Source organism: Anopheles marshallii, chromosome X (assembly GCF_943734725.1).
Source record: "Anopheles marshallii chromosome X, idAnoMarsDA_429_01, whole genome shotgun sequence".
Taxonomy (NCBI): domain Eukaryota; kingdom Metazoa; phylum Arthropoda; class Insecta; order Diptera; family Culicidae; genus Anopheles; species Anopheles marshallii.
This window is the reverse complement of record NC_071325.1, coordinates 10674454-10698008: the sequence shown is the minus strand read 5'-3', so window position 1 is coordinate 10698008 and position 23555 is coordinate 10674454. Positions and strand designations below refer to the sequence as shown.

Genomic DNA, 23555 nt, shown 5'->3' with positions numbered 1-23555 from the left:
GAATTATAAATTCTAATAATAACTAGTAAATGGTTAACGCACGTTATATGTAGTTGATTTTTATTGGTAGTATTGTATCACCTTTTTCACATTAATGTTTACTACCTTTTATTCTAATGTGTTCAATAACTTAAATAGAAAGTTCCGCATTATCAAACGATTGTATCAGAACAAAGTTATTAAGTTATTTGAAATTTAAAATCATCGTTAGTGAGCACCCAATACGGTGCTTATTTTCGGTAATCTAAATCAGGTTATAATTTCGAAATTTTACACGTTTAATTGCATCCGGCAAAGAATCACCTTCATGTTTCAGGATATCTAACTCCCTCAGTACAGCCAGTAATGTAAACGGATGCGGTTGCAATTGTTCACTCTCACCCAACAGCAAGCGTAACTACGATATAGAACACCGCAAAGTACGTCAAGCGGAGTCGCTGTTCATGGTTCTCTCTGTAGGTGGGAAAGGATTTTTCAATATAATGTCGCGAATGGGAACAGCGCAAGCGCGCAGTCAAAAAAAAAAGGACGAAGTGTGTATGTTTTCCTTGCGCTCCCTAGTGCAAGTGTTTGTCATGTCGTGAAACGGGGAACAGCCTACTATTTCGGGTTTGCAGTAATAGTGATTTTGTAAAAGATACTATAGTGGTAAATCCCTGCATCGATCAACAAAACCATTCAGCTATGTGCGAAAATACATTGCCAAGCGTCGTTCAAGCGAGTAGTCGTTCTTCCTAAACAGGAAGGCGCGGGCGCGAGAGAGATCCTAGCAAGGTGTGTGCAGTTTCGGGTGATTTTAGCAGCAAATCGTCATCCGGAAAGGGTTTGTTGGTGACACGTCGTGCAAAGAAAAAGAAAGGGAATCCTCGCATCGATGTAGAGCAGCTTGCCTTTGGTTTCCTGGAGGTATATTCCCGTTCGACCGAAGATCCTTTTGCGTTGCCAGTGTACAATCGAACCAAGCGTAGCAGTTGGAGGTGTTGTGCCGTAGCGCTACCCTGTATTATGTCAGCGGCCGTGCACTTGATCCACGATGGGATGCTCCTCTTCCTGCTGCTAATCAGTGGACTCATCGCGCTAGTCAAACCAGTACGACATGCATTGCTACCATTATAGACTTCAGTTTGCTTTATTTTGTGTGTTATTTTGTTTTGTATTGTAACCAGTAGTTGCTTTAGATATCGGTGAGTGCTGTGTTTTAATATCTATCGCTACCAAACGGCGTACCTCGATCAATAATGGTGTACTAGAGAGAATACGCGGTGTCGGATAGAACTCCACGAGCGTATATTCGTCGTTTTTAATATGTGAGCTAAATCATACGACGCCTCATCGGACCATATCCTTTCATCGATTACATTTCCCTCGTTTGTATGAGGATAGATTGCTTTTGCATGTGTTACTATGCCTTTGCGTTTCATTTTATTTGCATGTGTTTCGGTGTGCGTATGCGCAGATTCCGCTGTATGTGTTTTGTAAATAAAGCGTCACAACATTCATTGATGATTCTGTATCTCTGCTCCAATTGCTGTTGTTTGCTGCAAAAACACCACAAACCATAGGTGGCTGGATCGTCACTGGCACTGTGTGAAGGTGGCCAGACATGTCTTCCACCGAAGGAATGTTGCGCCCAGGGTTGCTGCTACCTGTACGCGCCGCCTGGTGCACCTCGTGTACCGATGGCGAACAACGACCATGTACTGAGCCTGTTGTTTGTGAACCATTGGTACTTCTGGTGCTTCGTGCTGGCAATCGTACTGGCACTGCTCTGTACGTGCTCGCTGTGGAAGAAGAGGCGCCAACTGTGCGGTTGGGACACGTCCGCAAGGCACTCACAGTCGGAGGGTGACTCTGCCGGATCCTGCTACGCACCGCCACAGTACAGCCGGTGCAACTCGTTCCACATACATGCGCCACCACCATACACCGAGGTAAGTCGTCAACTACGTCCAATCGGTGTTCGGAGTAATCTCTCACACATCGCCGCATACATTGCAGGTTGCATCCAAACCCGACCTATACCCGCTCGTCTTTAGCTACACAGACCCGGGCAAGGGTAATGGTGCCAACTATCTAATGGTGCAGTACTTCCGGAACTACATCGTCCAGCCGGTCGGTTCCATATCGGGCACCAGCACGGTCGACTCCCTGAGCTCCAGCTTCATCTGCAACGCCAACGAGGCGAACACACTAGTACCTCCGCCATACTCGCGTGCCGCCAGCCCGGATCTGACGATGTCGTTCCGGAACTATCTGATGCCACGTTCGGCCTCGCAACAGGTATGCCTTACCGCGTTCGAACGGTCGGCGGGTGGAGCTGCCCAAACCGGACAGCTGCAGGGTTCACGTAGCCAGGCCAGCTATCAACGGGACGACGATTCGTTACTCGACCAACACCAGCAGCAGCAGCATTGCATCCTGTCACGCGAGCAGCAGCGCGACGAGACGGGCCCGGTGGATGGCACTCTTGTTACCTCTACAATCAATCACACTAGCATAAGCAGTAACAATGTGTCCTTAATGGAGTGTCCGGAGAGTGAGCGTGGTGCCGGTAGCTACCATCCGCGCAGGACCAATTTCATGGACCACGGACCAACCCCGCAGACGATGAGCAGCAGCACCTCAGCAGCAAACAACCCTGCCACCGATACCTCCGGCCTAGTGCACTGTGCCGAGCAGCAGCGTATGGTGGCGGGCTCCACGGAATCCTTCACATCACTTCCCGGCCCACCGTTCGAGGTTGGCCAGCAGGCGCACAATAGCAATAGCATACACCCGGCGAACCGATACACCGGTCACCTGGATGGTACCAGCGATAACTGTGATCTCAACATACTGCAAGCAACCTTCGACCACCAGCGAAATACGACGCTGGTGTGCAAGCTCTGTTGCTCCATGGGCGACATCACGGCCGGTACGCCGGCTGATAGGCGCAGCTACCATACCAAGGATCTGAGCGCGCTACACAAGAGTCTGGAAACCTGTTGCCACGTTAACCTGCACGGTAATCGCGACGCGCCACGTCTGTCGAGCCTCCAGCCGACAGACAGTGACGATTCGATGCTGCACACGGATGCGGTGCGCAAACATGACGCCCGAATGCGTAACTCGTGCGGTGTGTCGAGTGTCGGTTCGAACGTCTCAAGCCTTGTTAATCTGGACGCGTCCAGCTCACCGCCAAGAGCGACCAGCCCGACGGCTGAAGTGCGCGAACTGCTCGAACAGATACGTCTGCTGCACAGCGACGGTACCGACGTGCAAGGTGCCGGCTCGACCGGCCTGGATTCTGGCGATGTCCAGCTGTTCGACAGTGATGCGCCGCAACAGCGGCCTAGTGGCACCGAGCAGCGGCCGCCGGGCGGGCAATCGAGCTACAGGCGGCCATCCTCGCTGATCGGTCGACGTACCAAGCTCTGGTCGAAACCGGCCACCCAACCTGGCGGAAGCAGGGGCATGTACATACCAATCTCCTTCACCCAAAGCTTCATGGCGCCGGGTACGAGCGGTCGGCATCTTCGCAGCCCCGCCTCGATGTCCAGCGCGGCCAGCAGCTTTCTGAACCGTGGCCGTAGCCGCTACTGCTGGCTGTCCAAATCGGCACCAACAACGCCCGGTGCGGCACCGGGCAGCTTTGCCGGCGGGACGCTCAGTGATAACCGGCCACTGCTGCTCACCGAGCAGGAGGAGGACGGTGAGCAGAACGTCTAAAAAAACCCCGAAACCGAGCAGATGGTTTGCATTATTTGGTGACAATTTACGTACGGTTCAGATTGTGTTTATAAGGTACGTTTCATATGGTTGCTCTCTGTCACCGACGCGTTGGATCAAAACCCTGACAGCGATGTGGCATACACTCAACAGAAAGAGAGTGAGAGAGAGAGCGAGAGCAACACGTTGCACAAGCATTTAAAACCTAAGCGCACCGGCGATCGCTCCAGAATCAACTGTCCAGGTGTACCTGGTGTTCAAACATTTGGTGTAGTTTCTTTAGACCAAGCAGCCCGGGACGGTCAGGAGGTACCACTCCCGTATACGTTGGAGCGACTGTATCAACGAATCATTTTCACTACTATTTAAAGCAATATTTATCGACCAAGGTAACGCAGTAGAACGACGCAACCTAGCAAAACCAGTAACAAAACAGTCTTCGAGATCTATACAGCGAACTGTCCGCGGGTGTGATAGGCGGGCGGCAAATGGAGTCGGATGGCCTAGCAAATGGAGCCTTTGGAAGCAGCAGGTTTAAAAAAAAAACGATTGTCGTGTGCATGTGGTGTGGGGCTTTTTCTAACACATCTATGTTCCAGAACCATAACGTGTTTCGTGTTTGTACCTTATCCCGTTTCGCTTGCTATGTTTGTATTCTTGTAACTTTGTAAAAAAAAAGAAGTCACACACAACCACAGACACAAACACGCGCACAACCAAACAAAATACTCCCGTTCAGAATGTTTGCTGCAGGGATTTACTCTACTTATTCTGCTTTCCTGTTTGGAAACTGTACACAGAACAATAAGAGCCGGGAACGAAGGGCAGAAGGCAATGTGGCCGGCACACACTGGCATTGATAATTTTAGGATGGTATAGTCTCTTAGTATCAACTTAGTTTCAAATGCTTTCTTGAACAACTGCAATACAATAAAAATATAAATCAAATATGTAGAAACGAACCCCATTTACCCTTTACGGTTACCATTATCCTTTCGTATGTTGGCGCAACACATCAACGCACCAGGGCGCGGCGGCTGTTGATCGTTGTTTGTTGCTTGTTTCAAGGCAGGAAGGAAAACAAATAAATACAAAAAAAAACGTTAGTGACAAAACAAAAGCGGTCTCACGTGACCATGGGTGTTTGCGCATTGTTGATCACTTACTTATGTTAGACAGTAGACGTTCAAGCGGTTTGACGCTTAGAAAATCTATCTTTTGGAGCGAGTCTTGCATTGGAATCGGCAATGGCGAGAATGAGAACCATAACCTCTTTCCCTAATAACTCATGAATCTCTCAGGTTTCATCGTTGCACCAATCGCATCTTGAACATCTGCTGGCTTGGAGAACCGTAAATTAATTATTTCTATGTCATCATCAAAATGTCTCGACGGTACTTTACGATTTCACCTCAGAATAACCTCCTGAATAGAAGGTTTCATGAATGATTGACGATTTGTGAACCGCTGAAGATTCACGGACCTCCAAAGATTGCTGACTTTTAACTTCCTGAATAAAAGTTTTGTCTATCCTCCCCTGAGGAATCTATGAAGACGTCTGTGAATCTCTACTGCGAAAGAGACATGTCGGTCTGAAGGTATTGGATCTCCCTATTTCGTCCATATTCTTATTGATTTCATATAAAACCTTATTCGACACGAAAGATCTGTTGGTTGGTTATATTTCAACTTAATGTCGAAAGTCCCCGCTTCGACAAAGTTAGACTTCTTCAAGGAACTCCAAATATTTGATGGTTCACCTTTTTTTACTTAAATTATCAACAAGAGTATAGGAAAGCAAACCTAATTTTAGTTGCTTTATTAAAAACATTGTCCTTAATGATGAACTTTTATTCCAAAAAATATGTATAAAAAAAAACAAATTATTGAAAATAACCTCAAGGAACGTTAGCGCACCCATAAAAAAACTGTATTATATAAACGATTTTATTACTGGCAAATACGAAAATTCAACTTTATGTCCATATCACGTTTGTTACTGTCACTTTAAACTGGGCTACAACTCGTACAAAAAGGGTCCTGCGCAGTGTTTGCCTCGGTAAACTATTTCGTAACATGCTGATGTGTCGACCACACCAATGCATTGCTGTCAGGGATGCTGAGGCACTAGGGGCTTTAAAGTTTCCCGACTGGCCTAAGCTCACTTTTCCAAACGAAAGAAATATTATTTGAAAATGGATAATATTTTTGTTACAATTATATAATTTTTTATTAAATATTTTCTCTAGCGACTGTAATAACCACGTCACACGAATTCTTATACGCTCGCCATTATTTGGTTTCCATTATTAGGGCTTATCTTCGTTCAGCCTGCAGTGGTTGTCTTTACTTTTCATTTAATGTAGAGTTTTCAAAAGGCACAAAGACAACATGTCGTTAGTCATGTTGTAACTCACCCCATTCCGTGCGTCTTCGTTATATTACATTTTTCCTCTAGCTTAACACCCCCCCCCCCCCCCCCCCCCCCCCCCCCCCCCCAACCACAACGATATCCTTACCGCGCGCGCTCTCTTTCTCCATCTTTTTCACTCCCTTTCTTTAACTCCTTTGAAACTGTTTTTTTTTCCTCCATCAATCTGCAAGATGTTATTAGTTTACCGAGAGCATCATCCGTATGAGCGGAGCGTAGCTCGTTCACGGCGCAGGAGAGTCGTCTTGCGATAGCTTCTCCGCGGATCTGTGCACTCTCGCGTAAAACATCTGCTCCCGAAGGTGTTGCTTCATCGGCGCACTGAAAATTTGGATGCAGTGTGGCGCTTAGGTTTTCGCGAATAAAGACGCTGGCCGACAGGACGCGTCACCGTCGGGAAATCCAAACCTAAACGGGTATCGATTGTTAGAGCGTACAGCGAACAAACAAAAAAAAAAAGCTTCAGTCTGTGGTAGAACGGGCGGCAGATTGGGCAAAACCGACACCCGGAGAACCGATGTCGTACGGAGCTGCTGCTGGTCAGTGCTGAAAATGTGACAGACGTTCCAGTGGGACACGCAGTGTGAAGAAAGTAACAGAACGCACCAAGACGGGAGAAAAACAAGCAACGGAAACAGTAAGCTTCAGCAATAATTTTCACCAAAAACGGTTGGTTCCGTGCGCGTGACGGGATGGAAAAGACAAAAAGTCGGAGCAAGTTAGTTCGCAGTTAAAATCAGGTGCTTCAAGTTCAAACATGGCCGTACAGCGTTACGTCGAGGTGGAGCGTAGGGAAGCAAATTAAACAGAGCTTTATCGCACCCGTACACGTACATTGCAATATATTTAGATGTATACTAATATAGCGTGAATAGTATTTGCCCAGCGCAGCAACGCACCGTACGGTTTGAACGCACAACTTCCCGTCTTAAAGCAAAAGCTCCCTCACGGGTGTAGAGTTTTCGAAAATTACACACATAGTGATACGCTTTAATACACGCATGCCTGCACAGTTCATTACCACGGTGCCACTGGCAGAAATACACTCCCACCAGGGAGCTGTGACATAATTAAATCTCGTTCACGGGAAGCGTAATTGTTCGTGCGGCGGTCTGTGATTCCTAGCCTGCGGGGTGAAATATATGAATTTGTTTTTCAAAATTCTCAATTAGCTCTCCTTCATGATCAAACCAACTTGTGGTATAAGCTTTATACAACGTCCCAATACGCCTACGGGTCAATGGACGAGATTGTCAAACTTCCATCCCGAAGCGTACGGCAGGAAATGATGTTTAAATCAACTCCAAATCGACATCAAGGACACACCTCCCGCTTCACGCGGGAGGTTGCTCATCCACAAAATTGTAGCAAAAAGAGAAAAAAACCAAGGTTCCATGTTGACAATCTGATTGACAAGTAAACATGTCGCGGGATGCGTGATGTACACTACGTCCCACAACTAGTATAGTTACTATATCTTACCACTACCATGTCGATGCTTATCTGAAGTAACACAACTGCTCACTAATGCGTTCACTTTTCCCCCCTCCCCCTGCCAGATCCTCCAAACTCACCGATCAATTACAATCATCGCAATTAGACGACACCGCGAGGCACTGTTTCGTCTGGAACTCCGCAGTGGACGGGTTGCTAGTACCAGAGTTGGTGTAAAGTAACTCTCCTCCCCTTGGACAACTAATTTCCAAGCTTTAAACATGGGTAAGTTATGCATGTGGTTAGATTCCTGTGTCTCACTAATAGCGGAACGGCTATACCCGATGGTTATGAAAAGTCTTTCGACGTAAGCGGACATCTTGTACTCCAGTCCCTGTTTTTTTATTTTTATTTTGCAAAACTGCCCACAAGGGTTTTGCTAATTAACTAAAGTGGTTATGATTTCTCTGTTGTTTCTACCCCTTCCCTCCTGCTCCTATTTCCCCTCCCTTCATCTTTTGTTTATTTCCTCCTACATCTTGCGCGACAAACAAACCTCACGGACTCCAGCACAAATGTATGACCGTGAACCCGCAATATTTATCGTCCCCATTTTTATTTCGTCAACAGTCCGCCCCATCTTCGTAACCCGTAACGGCGAATGGAAGGAATGCTCTGCGCCACAAGAGTTTTCCTTCCCCCCAAAATAAAAAAAAAAACCTCCTCCCCCCCCACCGAAAAGGATGCTCTGGCGAGCAAACACGCAAAAAGGAAGTGCGAACCCTTGAGCGATTCCCACCGAACACACACATCCACACACACATGTATATACATCTATACATATATACAGTGACATGTGTATGTGCGGCATGTATCTCACACCAGCAAAGTTCACAAGTTCGTGTGTTGCGAAGTGTTGGGTAACTTATGGGCAGGGCCAGAATGCAGCTGAAACGGTAGGAATTTTGTAGCTTCGCACACGTCAGTGCCGGAAAGGAGAGAAGCGTCTAGCGGAATCTCTCGCACAGCAACCCAAACCTTAGGTACCGCCACACACCGCTCACACTCGCCCCCGTCACCTTTCCTTCCACAACCCGTACCCTGCTCTCACTCACTTTGACGCACGCATAGTACACTAAACCGGACCGTTGGAGGCCGAATTTTCAGCCACAAACACCACCAACTCTCCATTGTTGCAACCATTTTGGTACCACCCCTTGTCTTGCCAATCGCTAACTAGCACTGTACTAACGTTTTAGAACAAAGTTTTAGAACAAAGCAGCAACAACAGCAACAAAAAACAACCATCACGAGCAGCTAGTAGCAAGCAGTAGTAGTAGCAGTAGTAGCAAATGCGTCACAGCCAAGCGCTTGTCCACCACCATTTTGTAGGTTTTTTTTTATTCGTTGGGTTTTCCTATTGTTTGTGTGTTTGTTTTCTTTTCCCACTCGCTTACGTTAGGCCACAACACCGGAAGCATCCCAAATCAGTTTACGCCTTCGCTCTTCGAGAGCAAAAGTAACGTAAACAAACCCATAACCTTTGGAGGGTTTGTGGTGATTGGCGCGGTGATTGCTGCCGGGAAGCGAACCAGGCGTAATTGGTTTTAGTTTTGTTTACTTTTGTCCGACAATCGTAGCTTTCTTTTCCTTTTTTTTTTGTTACTAAAGTCTATTTTAGAACTAACGACAATCCGCTTGCCATTTTCTCTAGCTTAGTACCGTCGACGGTTCAGCGGTACTGCTGATATATGACTGCCAGCAGCACGCTCTGTACTGTGCGCCTTTTTTTTTTAGCATTCCAATTCCCGTAGCACACCTCATGCGGATGCGTACAGCCAAGCGTCTCGATTACTTTGAGTGTTTTTCTTCTTCTTCTTCCTCTTTTGCTTCATCCATTCCCGCCACTCCGTCCGCGCCGCAGATACGTTCTTCCGGCTGAGAAGGTCGTCCCACACGCCGTCGTACAGCCAGGGCGGCCAGGAACCGCTGATCGTCGTCGAGGAGTCGGAAAACAATGAAAAGGAGGAGGAAACAAGCAATCAATCGTCCCAGCGCCAGAGCCTGGACATCGAATCGCCCGAAAACCCGTACTTGCTGTCGCCATGGCGCGAAACGCGCAAACACTCGCTACCCACACCACCCTGCACCAGCGGCATCACCGCCAGCCAGGTGCGGCGCCTGTCGGAGCGGGGCGGTGAAGGGTCCGGGCCGTCGCCCCGCGAACAGGCGTTCCTTGCCACGCTCTACAGCACGCCCGCACCGCAACCGGGAGGCCGGCGCCATTCGGTCGTCACGATCAGCCGCGTTCCGCCCACGCTATTCGGCCGGAATCGCAGGGAGTCTATTGCAGCGCTACCTGCTGGCCAGCGGTAAGTACACGATAACCGGTCCCGAACTACTTACATCCCTGGCAATGCAATTCATCAAGGGTTCATGACAAACAATAAAGGTTTTGCAGCGTAGTGTCATTAGTTTTGCAGCGTAGTGTCATTTAGTGAGAAAAATGACATTACGCTAGTTTTTATTTAATGTCATTTTTCTTTTTTTTTTTTTTTTAGTAAAGTTTTTAGTACAAAATTGGTCTGCTCCGCTGCGTAGTTTGACAGCTGAGCCATTGGAGGAGCAATTTTAATGGAAATTATAATTTTTGTAGTTGAATTGTCATTTGGAAATCATTTTGGAATGAATCTGAATCTCCATTTCAAAGATTTATGAATCATTCAGGACTAATGAGCTTGCATGTTCCCCCAACTACCATTCCACTTTAGGTATCCAAGAGGCTCAAAGGATCCTATGAGCCGCCACATGCTCTGAAGATTCATGAATCTTCTTAGAGCTGACTCCTGATTTGAAAGACTTCTAACGACACAAACGACTCGTCTGAATGATTCTTTTCAAAATTTACATTAAGCACAACGCCATCCACTGTTTACACGAGATCTACTTGTGGTCTTACACGTGTTGCAGTAAACTACCAGGCGCCTCCATTGGGATAAAAACAAAAGACTCAAACAAGCAACGAACGTATGAAATACTACAATGAATTAATGAGTTCTAAGAAGATTTTTGGTAAAAAAATCGCGCTTGGATGAAAGGAAGTTTGAAAAGGCATATTGCAGCGGTCGTTCTTAAACTTGAAAAGCAACTGATACTAGTACTGGCCGAAATCATACTCTAAGCCAGTTTTTTTTTGTATGCGTTTAGACGATTCCAGGCTTATTTGCTTACAGCTCGCCATAAAAGTGGCAAGCCAAGTTAAGCCTGAGAAAGAAAATTAGATTTTTTTACCCTAATCAAAGCAGCTATCCCAAGTAAACAATTTTTTTTAAACAAAAACAACTGAAAAAGGATTATTTTAATAATCAGACTTGTATATTATTTCAAATGAAATGAAATTATAATTAAAATACTAAACTTTAATCGATTTTTCTCAAATTATAGTTTACGGAAATGATCCCTTGCGTCATTCTTTATGTCAAAATGCTATGTCCTTTTCGATCCTGCTCAGAATGATACAGCCCTGTACCTGAATTATTTGGCAGATACAGGCTTAAAGCTTAAGCATTCTAACTAAGAGTATGATCTGCCCCACTGTCAGTACCGATCGCATATTTCACGCTCGGTACTCAAAACCCCTGTAAGTCCAGTTACAGGCAGTCCCCAAGATACGCTATAATCCGGGAAAGACCCGCGTATCTCGAATTCTCACGTATCTATGTCGTCCTGATGTAAAATTGTTTATACTTAAAAGTTGCACAGTTGGCCTCTTTGCTCTGCAATTAAAGCGTTTTTTGTAAAGAAAACATTTACAAAAATTAAAAACAAATGTGTTATAGCACAGAGACAGGTATTTTCTACCCATATTGCATGTTTTTTCTTAGATTTTGTGCTATAATCTAACTCAGTTGTGAAATTTCTAAGAAAAAAATCTAAATTTTTCACTAAAATCTAAATCACTAAATCACTATCACAAAAGGAAATATAAATTATTGTTGAAAATTATTATTGTCGCGAATTTTTACTTAGAATAATGGCCGAGCCCAACAATTCTTGCAACAAGTGGGAGTTTTGCCATAAAAGGGGTAAAGATTAAAGATGTTAACAGCGTTGCTGGTTGAAGATGTCCGAGAGTTCCTCACACAATTTGTGGCGTTACACTCTCTATTTACCTTTACCTGGCGTGAAACCTATCCAACCTGGTTATTAATTAATTAAGTTTGCATGGGTTAGTTCTGGATGAGTGAGGCTAACCGTTTGCTAATAAAATTATAGCAACATTCAGCCCTTCAGCTTCAGCCAACATCAGCCCATGCAGTCGCCATTGCCGTTCTACGTTACTTCAATCGCTATTTGCATCTCTCTTTTTTCTCCTTTCTCTCTTTCTTTTGTTCATAGTTCGAACGCAAGCTCCCGACGCGAAAGCAATATTGGACCGCCACCGTCGACGGACCACAGAGGTAGTATACACAATTTACAGTTAGATATTATGGATGATATAGTACAGGCTAGAAAAGCGCGCATGAAGCTGTGGAACACGAGCAACGAGCGTGTGTGCGAGGTGCAAACGCTCGACGAGGCCGGTACCGGTTCCAGCTCGCCGATGCGCTACACCAACCGGCGCTACTCGGACTTCGTGGGGACCGCGCTACCCCCGATCCAGTCGTTCCGGCGCGCCTCGGAGATGCCGATCTCGCCGTGTGCCCCGCTCCTGCCGGCCAGCTCCACCAACGCAACACCCGCAGCACCGGCCGCCGGCACCGACGCGTCCTTTAAGCCGAAAACGAAGATGGGTATCGTGTGCACCAACACTGATCTGATATCTCTCTTATCGTCTCTAGCCTCGTCAGCGACAGAGATTAATCGATGTGGCGAGAAAGAGCACCCTAGCCCCCTAGCTTCCCACGCGTTTCCGCTGCGGTCCGCCGCCAAAAGCCCGACCGCGGGCACCTCGTCCACGGCTGCCGGCGGGGGCGGTGGCGGTGGCGGTGGTGGCGACCAGCCGAAGAGCAATCTGCAGAAGAATCGCTCGAACAGTTTTGACATTTCGCTCTACCAGAATATCAAGCAGCTGGCCACCGGTGGCGGTACGCTGACGGGTGGTGGTGGTGGTGCTGGCGGCGCAACCGACCAGGAAAAATCCTCCGTTGAGTCCGGCTGGTTCATCAAGCGGCACCAGCCGATGGCACGCCGCAAATCGGCGGCCAAATCGCCGTGCGCCACCGTCACGTTCGCGCGCGAAACGTTCGACAAGCTGCGGGACAAGGAGCCGGCCCACAAGGACGAACCGAAGCCGAAACCGAAGGAGTCCCGGTCGCCGCTGAACAAGCTGAAATGGGACGGCCGGAGCGCCATCGTGGACGCCCGCATGATTGGGCACGCGATCGAAAACTTCATCACCGGCTCGTCCTCGTCGTCGTCGTCTTCCGGCAAAAAGTCGTCACAGGCCGGGGGCGGTGGCAAGGACGGTGCGGGTGGCCGTACCGGTGGCAAGAAGTCGTCCACCTCCAGCTGGTTCGGCAAGGCGGACGAGGATGAGGATTCGAACGATACGTGCGACTCCTCGCTCTGCTCCACGCTGAAGGATCTGTTTGTAAAGTAAACCCAGAGCCCCTCCGGGGGAAGGGAAGGTGGGAGGTTCCTCCCAGCTATCTAACTTACCGCATCTGGATTTTGCTGACAGCGTTTGTACACCTAGCTGCCGTCGTGCCGCGTGCTACTGAACGGAACAACCGGGCCACGGTGTTGCTTTCCTTTTATCCGCGTATGCTGCGCCGCGTGCCCCAGTGAAAATGCCCACCGAATAACAATGCAGGAACAGGTGTAGTGTGTGCAGGCGTGACGGTCGTATTTAGATGAAGGACGTATGTATGCAGGGTTTCTACAGCCAATCGAGCATCGAAAATCCACTGCATGTCGTCACCCGCAGTCACTTTGCCACCGTAAGCCCTCAATTTGGCAGCGCAAACCCAACAAAGGCGTTGAGAACTACGAATACCGTAAATACCTTATTAAAAATTACATTATATTAAATTAAACAATTTTTTTTTTGAAAAACATATTTAAAAAAAAACAGTAATCTTGAAACTTCAACAAACCAAAATGCGCTAAGGCAGGGTTCTTCATACTACGGCAGGTCGCATGCGCCCCGCGACGCAATTGTTAAAATTTAGAACATATGAAACTGGATTATTCAAGCAAAGCTGTAATATTTTTTTATCGTTCATCTATTAATTATTGTTTTGGTTTATTTAATTCTCTTTTTCTCTCTCTCTTCATGGCGTAAAGACCCTCTAGGCCATTCCTGCAATTTATGGTTTATAACCACGTAGCTGGATACTCAGTCCTTGTTACGGGGTTTGGTTCGGATGAGATGTTGGACCGGTCCTGTCGTGTGAAGACCGGTGCTTCTACTAATATACCACCTGACTGCCTCCAGTTTATTTAATTAAAAGGCATAAATTTGGGATAAAAAAATATTTTCAGAGCAATTATGGTGTAAAGATACTAAATTATTGGCCAATGTTCGACCAATGCGGCTCGAGAGCTGAAAAAATTTGAAGACCCCTGCAATAGAGATATTTAAAACGAAAAAAAGAATAATACTCCAGTTGTTCTTTGCGCTGGAAAAAATATAAAACAATCGTATTTTGTAATTTTAAACTTAAAAACTATAATGTTGCCAATGTAAAATGAAATCGCAATAATTATTTCATAAAAAAAACATGTGGATCCTTCCCTGGAGCCAGTGTGATTGGCCAGAATCAAAAGAAAACGAAACGGCCATGTACAATATTTGCGGTGACCGTTTCCAAGATGTCAACACAATTGTTCAGTTTACGCTGCCGAATTGTGGGTGTACGGTGGCAACGTGACTGCTGATGGCGGCATTCAGTGGATTTACGATGCCCGATTGGCCGCAGAAACCCTGCAACGGCAGACGACACGTCGACACGCGCGGTTTGGCGCGCGCAAAACAATTAACATTTACCAATCCCACCAATGTTAGTATAGCCTTTTTGACATCTACCGATAGCGTGACAAGTTTTACTAGGCTAAAATGGAAGAAGAAAAAAAATACTAAACAAAGAAGAAGACAAAGAAGAAGCATGTTCGTACGTTGTGTATCTCTAGCGTATTTGCTGTTTACGTTTTCACACCTTTTTTTCTACAAATCTCAACACTTATAGCAATACACGCTGTTTGTTTGTCGTTTTTTGATGCTTTGTGCACCGCGCAGAGCCGGTGTCAAACAAACAAACAAAACAGAACAAAAAAAAGAAACAGTCAACAAACCGTTAAACCGTAAGCCGTACTAAATATTCTAGCATCGTAATATTTGTGCAACCCCATAACCCATTATTGCGTAAAAAAAAAACCCCATTGCACTTACCGTTTCTCTAGAGCCGACCACCTTTTGTCCCGAATGTTCAGAATACCCAACCAAAAAACAAAATACCCGTTTAAGGTTTTTTTTTTGTTTTTTGGTTTTCGTTCCTCCACTGTGCCAACGCTAGGTTTTTTGTAGTGACGCGCAGTACAACCGTTTATTAGTACATTCGCATATTAAAAAAAAACGGGTTACGTGAGACTAAAGCAACATGAAACTGCGATACTGTAACGTTCGATCCACCGGTGTTTAAAGAGTACGGATTCCACAGAGAGCAATTTTGCCCACCTCATACCCAATACGGCACGTGAATCTTAGTGTGCGTCACTAGGCGTCAGATGTTTACATCTACAGCGTTTACTTGTAGACTAGATATACTTGTAAGTGTCTAAAAGTTGCATGTACTCAAGTGAAAGTCGCTAGTTGTGTGGAAGGGAGAGAAAGAGAGAAAAAAAGAAAGAGAGAGAAAGATGAAGAAAAAGCGAGTAAAAGAGACCGGTGTACTTATCTCTACCATAACCTGCAGTCCGTTTATAACCCAGGATTCATTGCGTTGTTTTTCCACTCAACCGTTCTATCCGTACATCTGACGTTTACAACCTTTAGGTATAGGATGTAGTATAAGCAGGAAGGCTAAAAAAAAAGAAAACCTCCAGAAAAGCTCTCACCCACCGTTTACTGCCGAGCAGCCTAAACAGGACAACAAGCTGAACGCAAACATTCTTCACTTCCGTTTCGATCGATTCTCGCGTCCTCTGTGCGACTAGCACTGCAATGGTAGAGATAGGTGCCCGTGCCCGTGCGTACCGTGTGTAAAAGAAATACTTGCAAACACACACAACACAACAGGTTCTTTTTTCTATATAAATATATATGTGTGTGCGTGTAAAAGAAACCCGATACTAGAACAAGGCGAGATTAAGCCCAAGATGCGCAAATGCACCGAATTGATGCCCAAAGAGCGTGTGCGCGCTAGACATTACCGTTGTTAGCCGGAAGGGGGGTGAACTAAGGTGGTGCTGAAGTTATGCAGCATCTGCCACGCATGCCACGGGAACCACCCTAACTGATACGCGACTCCAACTCGCCGAGGGCATACAGTTTGTTCAACCGAAATCAGAAGAAGAAAAACACATAGTGACGTTTGCCAAAAAAAACAAACAAAAACTAACTTTAATATACCGTTTTACTTCATTCTTGGATGTGATTAAACGTAAGCAGTACATCTTAACCGACAATCGTGACATAGATAGCAGCAAAAGAGTCCTCCCACCAACACACGCCGGTGTTTCACTGGCACCAAGCAGTGGTTGTTAAATGCATAGTGTAAACTGATTTGATATCGCCTCTTTGTAAGCTCGTTTCTCGGCCGGAGCATCTAAATATTTATATATATACGTGGGGGAGAGGGGAGTGATGCAGGAGAAGACAGATAATCGGTGTATGTGCGGGTTGCAAACACAATCACATTAGTGCACATTCATATGCGTGTTGATACAAATGCGATTTGGACAACTTTGTTCTTCAGTATTTTTAAAACGCTAACATATCTCAAGTTATTATAGCTAACATATCGGACAGCACATAAAGCGCTGTATGCAAACGTACATATTGTTCCCATGCCCAGCCACCTTCCGCGAATACTTCCAGGTTCCAGAGTTACTCAGAGTCTCGCGCTGTAGCATCGTTTGCACGCGACGGAATCAAGATTGTAACAGCATTTAGTTGACAGTATCGCACCATTTATCGCTTCTGGGTCACATTGCATCGAGATGGGAAAAGAAAACCAACTCACTAGGGTGAGTTGAATCAGACTGAGTGAGTTATTTAAAGGAGTTTAACTCCTTAACTGACTCATTGTGGAGTTCGGTTGACTAAATGAAAAGAAGAAGTGGAAAACACTCTAGAATGAGTTACTAAACTCATATGTTCACCGTAAACAGTTATAGCTCGCGAGTTGAATAGCTTGCGCATGAATTGAATAGCTAAAGAATGAATCGACTCACCTAAACCTGTTACAGAACAACTAGAAGAAAAATAGCCGAAAGGTGTTGTAGTGATGTGCACAATGGTTCAGAATGAATGAATGATTTTGATCTTGTGAGTGAGTGAGTGAGTGTGGAGTGAGTTAATTCCCCAAGAAGAGTATTTATAACATTTTGCGATGTAACTCATTCACAAAGCATTGAATCACGAGGATCTTCAGCTCACGAGTTAAATCGTGAGTTAACTCTTGTGGGAGTTACAAAGAGTTAACTCTTGTGGGAGTTCATTCTCGATTTAATACTTCATGGCGAACGATTTAAATCGCGATTAAACTCCCACAAGAGTCACGATTTAAAGGTGGCCGTGAAGAATTAAATCGCGAGTTAACTCACAATTTAAATCATGAGATGAAGGCTGCGACACTCTTGAAGAGTGAGTTTAAGAGTTGAATCTTCATTCCAACTCTTTAACTTAGATTTAAATCCTTGAAAAGAATAAAATTTCCCATCTCTGCTGCGTTGGGACACTCACGATTCGTGATTGAAATCTCCGTCACTGAGTCGCTGAGTCGATTGGCAGCATCTGTTTACACAGGTGCGTTGAAGAATTGGTGCATTGCGACACAGAAATGGTACTCTACGATGCGATGTAGACTCAGAACTCTGCCGTAAGAAAAATCAGTTTTATTTGCTATATTTAACCAAATCCTCCATTCGAAAGTGGTTCCCAATTCAGTTCCCGCCCCCAAAAAACACACACAAAACAAAACTAAACTAAAGTAAACTACCAGAAGCAAACTGGCAAAACGCCTACTTGAATTTGCCGTTTTGCGCCCAATGAAACCACCGACAAAAAGCCCTCGCCTACAGTGAACGCGTTAGTGAATTAGCTGCATATGTGTGTGTGTGTTTTTTTTTTTGGGGGAGAAGGAAAAATCATTAATCCCCAGCACTGCTGCAAGCAGCCGACAACCATACGCAGATAGTAACAATCTGAAACTATTGAAGCAAAGTTTCATCAATCGTGACAATATATAAAACTGAAAGGAAAAAAAAGGTTATATCAAAACAATACCGTACTGTTCCGAATTTCCGTAACCTTAAATCCCAAACAAAGCAAACAAAACGGGATGCGTTCATTTATTCGAACCGCCTGTGAGAAAGGCGGTTTTTGTACGCGTGCAAGTGAACGAAATGGAGGACGATGTAAGCAAACCGCGTGCGGTAGTGGAATGAAATGAAGCGGGATTAATTAACTGCAAATGCAAATGCGCAACAAGAAAAAAAAACAAAGATCGTGTAACATCTCACTAAATGTTGATAGTATACCTAGTGAAGGAGTGAATTAAATGGGTGAAACAAAAAAGTAAAAGAGAAAAAAAAACCACACGGAACAGAACAAAATATTTTTAAGAATTTACTGTTAACATCTTTAAACAAAACAAAAGGGTATATTTTTTTGATTCAAAGGGTTTTCCTAGTACATTAACCAGCGTTTCCTCTCAACGCGTAAACTGATTGTTGTTACATTTAGCGTTAAGATCTATACAATAAACTAGTTGATGAATGTTTACAAAACTTGAAAAAAATGACACATCATTGTACAACAAATCATATATGGATATATATATATATAAGAAATATATATATATATATACTTATACTAAGAGATTAACGAAAACCGAAGCAAAACCATCATTGAGCAAGTGGTAAAGGCTATATCTACTAATTGTTGATAACCGACATTTGCAACTCTATGTGATTACGATGTATATCAAAGGATAAAAAACACAGTAAACAAAAAAAAAGGAACAAACACAACACTCATTTATAAAAAAGAAGACCTCCACACAGCAGCACACAGTAATTACACCGTTTTTTGAAGCAAACCAATAATAGTATCCAACACTCACCACAACCACAACACGTCATAAGACAACATAACGAAACAGACTAAAACAGCAAAGGGTTTTCGCAACAGAAGCTGTACTAACAACAAAATAAACAAAACAAAAAACGACAAAGATGCTAAAAGAATATTTTGAAAATCAAAACACAAAAACAAATGACTAAGAAAGGATAAAAATACAAATCAAACAGCAATCAGAAAAAATAGTTAAAAACTTTCAGATAAGCATATGAATAAACTCTGGCAATTTGATGATGCATGGTAAACCCCGGTTTAAACGTTTATGCAAAAAATGGCAAAGAAGTAGAAGAAGAAGAAATCGTCACACTCTATCCAACAATAATTTGAACATAGGAAAGTGCATAATATTATATATACATAAATGTGTGTATTTTACCACCGAAGATTCGTGTTATGGTTGAATAAAACAATATACTTATTTACCATTATCATATGTTAAACACTAGAGCAATCGATGTTTGTTGTAGTTCTTCCCTGGTGGTAGATGAAAAGCAGGATGGAAAGGTGAGCAATTGTCTGTTTGTGTGTGTGTTTTTTTCAATCAATTAATTTTGCCTTTAAACTATTAAAATAGAAAATTTCGCAATTTTCGATGGAGGCGCCCAGTGTTTGTGCTTTTGAGCAGCTTATGAGGAAGATTTTCTGTGACAAATTGTTCTGATCAGTTGTCAAAATCGGCAAATACGTATTATCGTAACTTTATCGTAATACATAACTTTATTCTCAATATTTAATATTTAATATTTAGTAAATATTAATAATTTAATATTTACTACAATATTTAATATTTAATATTACTCAATATTTACTTATTCACTTTTGCACAGTTTCCATTGCACTGTTGTCAGTCGAAAACGAGAAATAAACGGCTGTCCGATACCAACCTTCCCTCGCTGTGCACATGACTGTACAGACGACGCTTCCACTGCAGCCGTTGTTATCTCCCGGAATCAACGTTTGAAACACACGGGACCAGAAAAAAATGTTATTAAAAGACGGCCCAAACATTAAAAAACACTTTAACTTATCTTTAGCAACACAATATACTGATAATTTACTTTAAAGGGTTTTACTGCTTGATCAAGACAATGCACAGTGTCACAAATTAGTGAAAACGATGGCTAATATACATGAATTGGGCTATGAATTGCTTTCCCACCCACCGCATTCTCCAGACCTGGCTCCCAGCGCCTATTTCCAGTTCCCAGATCTCAAAAGGATGCTCACTGGGAAGAAATTTTCGTCAAATGAGTCGAACCTGAAGCCTATTTTGAGGCAGAGATGGAAATGAATAAAAATTGATTGAAAAGTTGGTTGAATAAAAAACAATTATTATTTTTGCGTACGTAAACGTGCTATTATGAAAATAAAACATTTAATTCGGCAAATTTTTGGCTTCGTTGACTTGTGACAAAACTTCAAGTGCTTTGTGTTTAACAGCTTTGGAAAGCTTTATTTTCGAAATAAAACCGTTGCGCTACCGTAAACAACACTGCATGCCATTCAGTTTAAAGAAATATGTTTATGTTTTAGAAAGGAATTGGCTAATTTTGTCGAACGCCATTTTTTGAAACAATTAATTGCATACCTTCGGGTGTTGCACTGATTCTGGCCTAGTATTTATTCCACACACATAATTCTTTCGGCAGTATTCCAAATACTGCGACTAAAATGAACTAAATTTTTTTAAATTAAAAACACAAAATGGCCGGCCACAAAATTGTAGGAGATGCGGTGCAAGGAGATTGAGCCAAAGTATCCGCCGGTAAAAGCAAAAGAGCTTACACCAAAGGAACCGTTGGCAGTGTGGCATCAAAACCAAGTTGATGGTGGCACCACCAGTGGCCTTGCTGACAAATCCTAAATTACGCAGGGGTACAAATAGGTGTGCGGACTTTCGATGTCGTCACCATCTCTTCAAAACTTCATCCATCTTGGGTCAAAAGTCAACAACAACATGTTGAGATACGTGCTGACGATGGCACTCGATCGTGAGCGGTTTAGAGGGCTCTTGCCATGGCCACTAAGCGGTTGTAGCGCTGGATTTATTAGTAAGTAAGTAAGGCAAGCAATTGTATTTTTTTATCTTTCAATGATTTAACTTGGCGAATCACCATGGAGGCGCCTAGTGTTTGAGCTTTTGTGAAGAGTACGTCCTATAAATCTTCAATGAAAAGTTATTGAAAACATTAGACGGCTTTCAAAAAATCGTAAAACTTACAAGAATAATTAATCTTAAGAGGATTTCTGTATCTTCAATGATGCAGTGATGATAAAACAAGCTTAATGGGTAAATGTGGCGGATCTTCGAGATGGATGTGCTTCTAACCCCAAAATCGATAAATGTGGCATAGAGCGTCATAGATGTCATAGAGCACTACTGGACATATCATAGTGTGACTCTGGACCGTACGATAAGTCTTCTGGAGATTGCCTCCGGCATGGAGATGGACGATGGAGGCGCCCAGTGTTTGTGCTTTTGAGAAGAGTATTTACCAAGCATGAAACCATGTAGAAAGTGTTAAAATGTCAAATGGAAAGAAATTATGTCAACTACAAAAAAATAAATAAAAACAGTGGTAGCAAAAACACAAAACTCTCACCCACATCACATCCGTTTACGTTCTTCCTTTATTCCTGTTTCCTCGATTTCGTGTCACTAAATTACAGCCTAGTCTTAATTAATTTCAAAAATTTGTCACATTTTCTTTTTATTTACACTGTTTTAAAATTTACGCCTTATCGTATCCGTCCCCGTTTTGCTTTTTGCTTGCAAGATTTGCACGTGGTAGCGCACACACACACACATGCGCGGCTGCAGACCCGCTCGATGTGTGGTACGGGCGGGGGAGGGGGTAAAATATATACCTCATATAGATCTTTATATATATATATGTATTCCCAGCATGTATATATGTATGTATATATACGCCTTCATCTTTATATATATACATATATATGTATATATATATACCGATACTGGGAAGGAGAGGGGCGGGAGTGTGCGAGCATGCGCTCCGTGTTACATCCGGTTATATCGTTATAGTGAAAGTAATCTCATGGCTATGACAACACTATTTGTTTACAATTTTCCTTCCATAAATAGGGGGAGGCGGGAGGCGTTGTGATAGAAGGGGTAGAAGTTAAAGTTTGTTCTGTTTGTTGTTGTTTTTTTTTGTTTCTTGTGTTTTAACCAGTGTTCTGCTCAGTGATGAGGAAGGAACCATCAACACCTTGTCCGTGCTGATTTTCGTTCACCAAATACCAAAACGTTACCATGCCCTTGCCCTTGAATTATTATTTCTCCCTAATGGTGGCCTCATTCTCTGCCTTCCAACATTCGTTTCTTATTATTTGTTTGTTTTGTTTTTTTCTTTTTTGGCATCCATTGATCTTGAATACAACTATGTAAGAAATCATGCTCTTGTTTCGTTTCGGTTTTATACATCATGCTAAACGGGGTAGGGGTGTGGAAAGGGGTGTAGTGGACGTAAACTTAAGCAAGATTTGTTTGTTGGTTTTTTCCTCGAAACAAAAACAGTCAAGCCGAACTAGCTGCGAATTGCAACGCACGCATACAAACGGCATCCGGACGTAAACCTGGTAATGGTTGGGGGGAGGGGGGATGAGATGGTGTGAGATATATGACAACCTATACATAAAATGGCAAAATCTACACATACACGGTACGGTCACAATTATGTAATTTGTTTTTGCATGTTTCTTCTACTACTGCTGCTACTTCTCTGCATATTTTGCTTCATTTTCGCTCCCTTTCTCTCTCTCTCTTTCCCTCTACTAGCGGCTAACCTTATATCAGACCAATTAGTTCATTTTGCGTTCGCTTTTTTTTGCTCATATCTCCTCATCCCGACCATTAGTGATTGGTCGGCATAGTTGTATTATTTTACAGTCATAATAATGATATAACGATTAGTTTGCTTCCAACTGCCTCGCAAATATTCCTATACTGTCTTTAGCTGTTTCGAAACAAACAAAATGGACACCCACACATGGAGAGGATGAAGGGTGGGGGAAGGAGGTGGAAAGGGTTGAGGCGGGCGTTACTAGAGCAGTGGGAGTGTGTGGAGAAGTGAGGATTGACTGGGCCGATAAATTGTCCGCTTAAACGTCATTCACAATATTTGTTTTGGATCCCAATTCACCAATTTATTCTTACGGCGTTCACCTTTTGCTAGCGAATACTCGTAACTAACTTGCTTTTGTTTGTTTTCTTTTTTTGTTTAAGGATGGCCATGGTTTTTTTTTTGTTTCTTCTTCATGTACGCCTCTAGTTGTAGTTCGTCCTACTAGCAAAATGAGAATAATCGGTCCATGTGTGTATGTCTGTGTGTGTGTTTTTTTCTTCTTCTTCTTCTGTAATAAGATTCTATATTCCTCTCCACGTTCACGGCATTCGCTTTGCGGCTTTCATTTGAAATGTCTACTATCTTGTTTCTTTTTCTTCATTTTTTATTATATATATATATATATCGCGCTGGCTGCTATTCTTGTTTCCCTCCTTCATTACCGTTTTTTGTTTTGCTCTTCTATTCCACAGTTTGCCTGCCAGTTGTGGCAATACATTTATTGTGTGTGTGTTTTTTTTTTGTTTTATTTCCATTCTTCTTTTGTTGGTTTTGCAATTTCTACTTTATTTTATATACCCTCCACTAC

General features: G+C 43.6%; 2 protein-coding genes across 2 annotated transcripts; both read left to right on the top strand.

The window, feature by feature from the left end:
- The first annotated feature begins 1005 nt into the window (after window positions 1–1005).
- On the top strand, window positions 1006–3708 carry LOC128709261 (uncharacterized). The gene is made up of 3 exons (XM_053804252.1): window positions 1006–1089; window positions 1563–1931; window positions 1999–3708. The coding sequence occupies exons 1-3, from the start codon at window positions 1006–1008 to the stop codon at window positions 3706–3708; spliced, it is 2163 nt and encodes a 720-aa protein (XP_053660227.1).
- Window positions 3709–7854: 4146 nt separating this feature from the next.
- Window positions 7855–13175, top strand: LOC128719496 (uncharacterized). Its single transcript, XM_053813124.1, has 3 exons — window positions 7855–7858; window positions 9498–9945; window positions 11972–13175. The coding sequence occupies exons 1-3, from the start codon at window positions 7855–7857 to the stop codon at window positions 13173–13175; spliced, it is 1656 nt and encodes a 551-aa protein (XP_053669099.1).
- Window positions 13176–23555: the final 10380 nt, after the last annotated feature.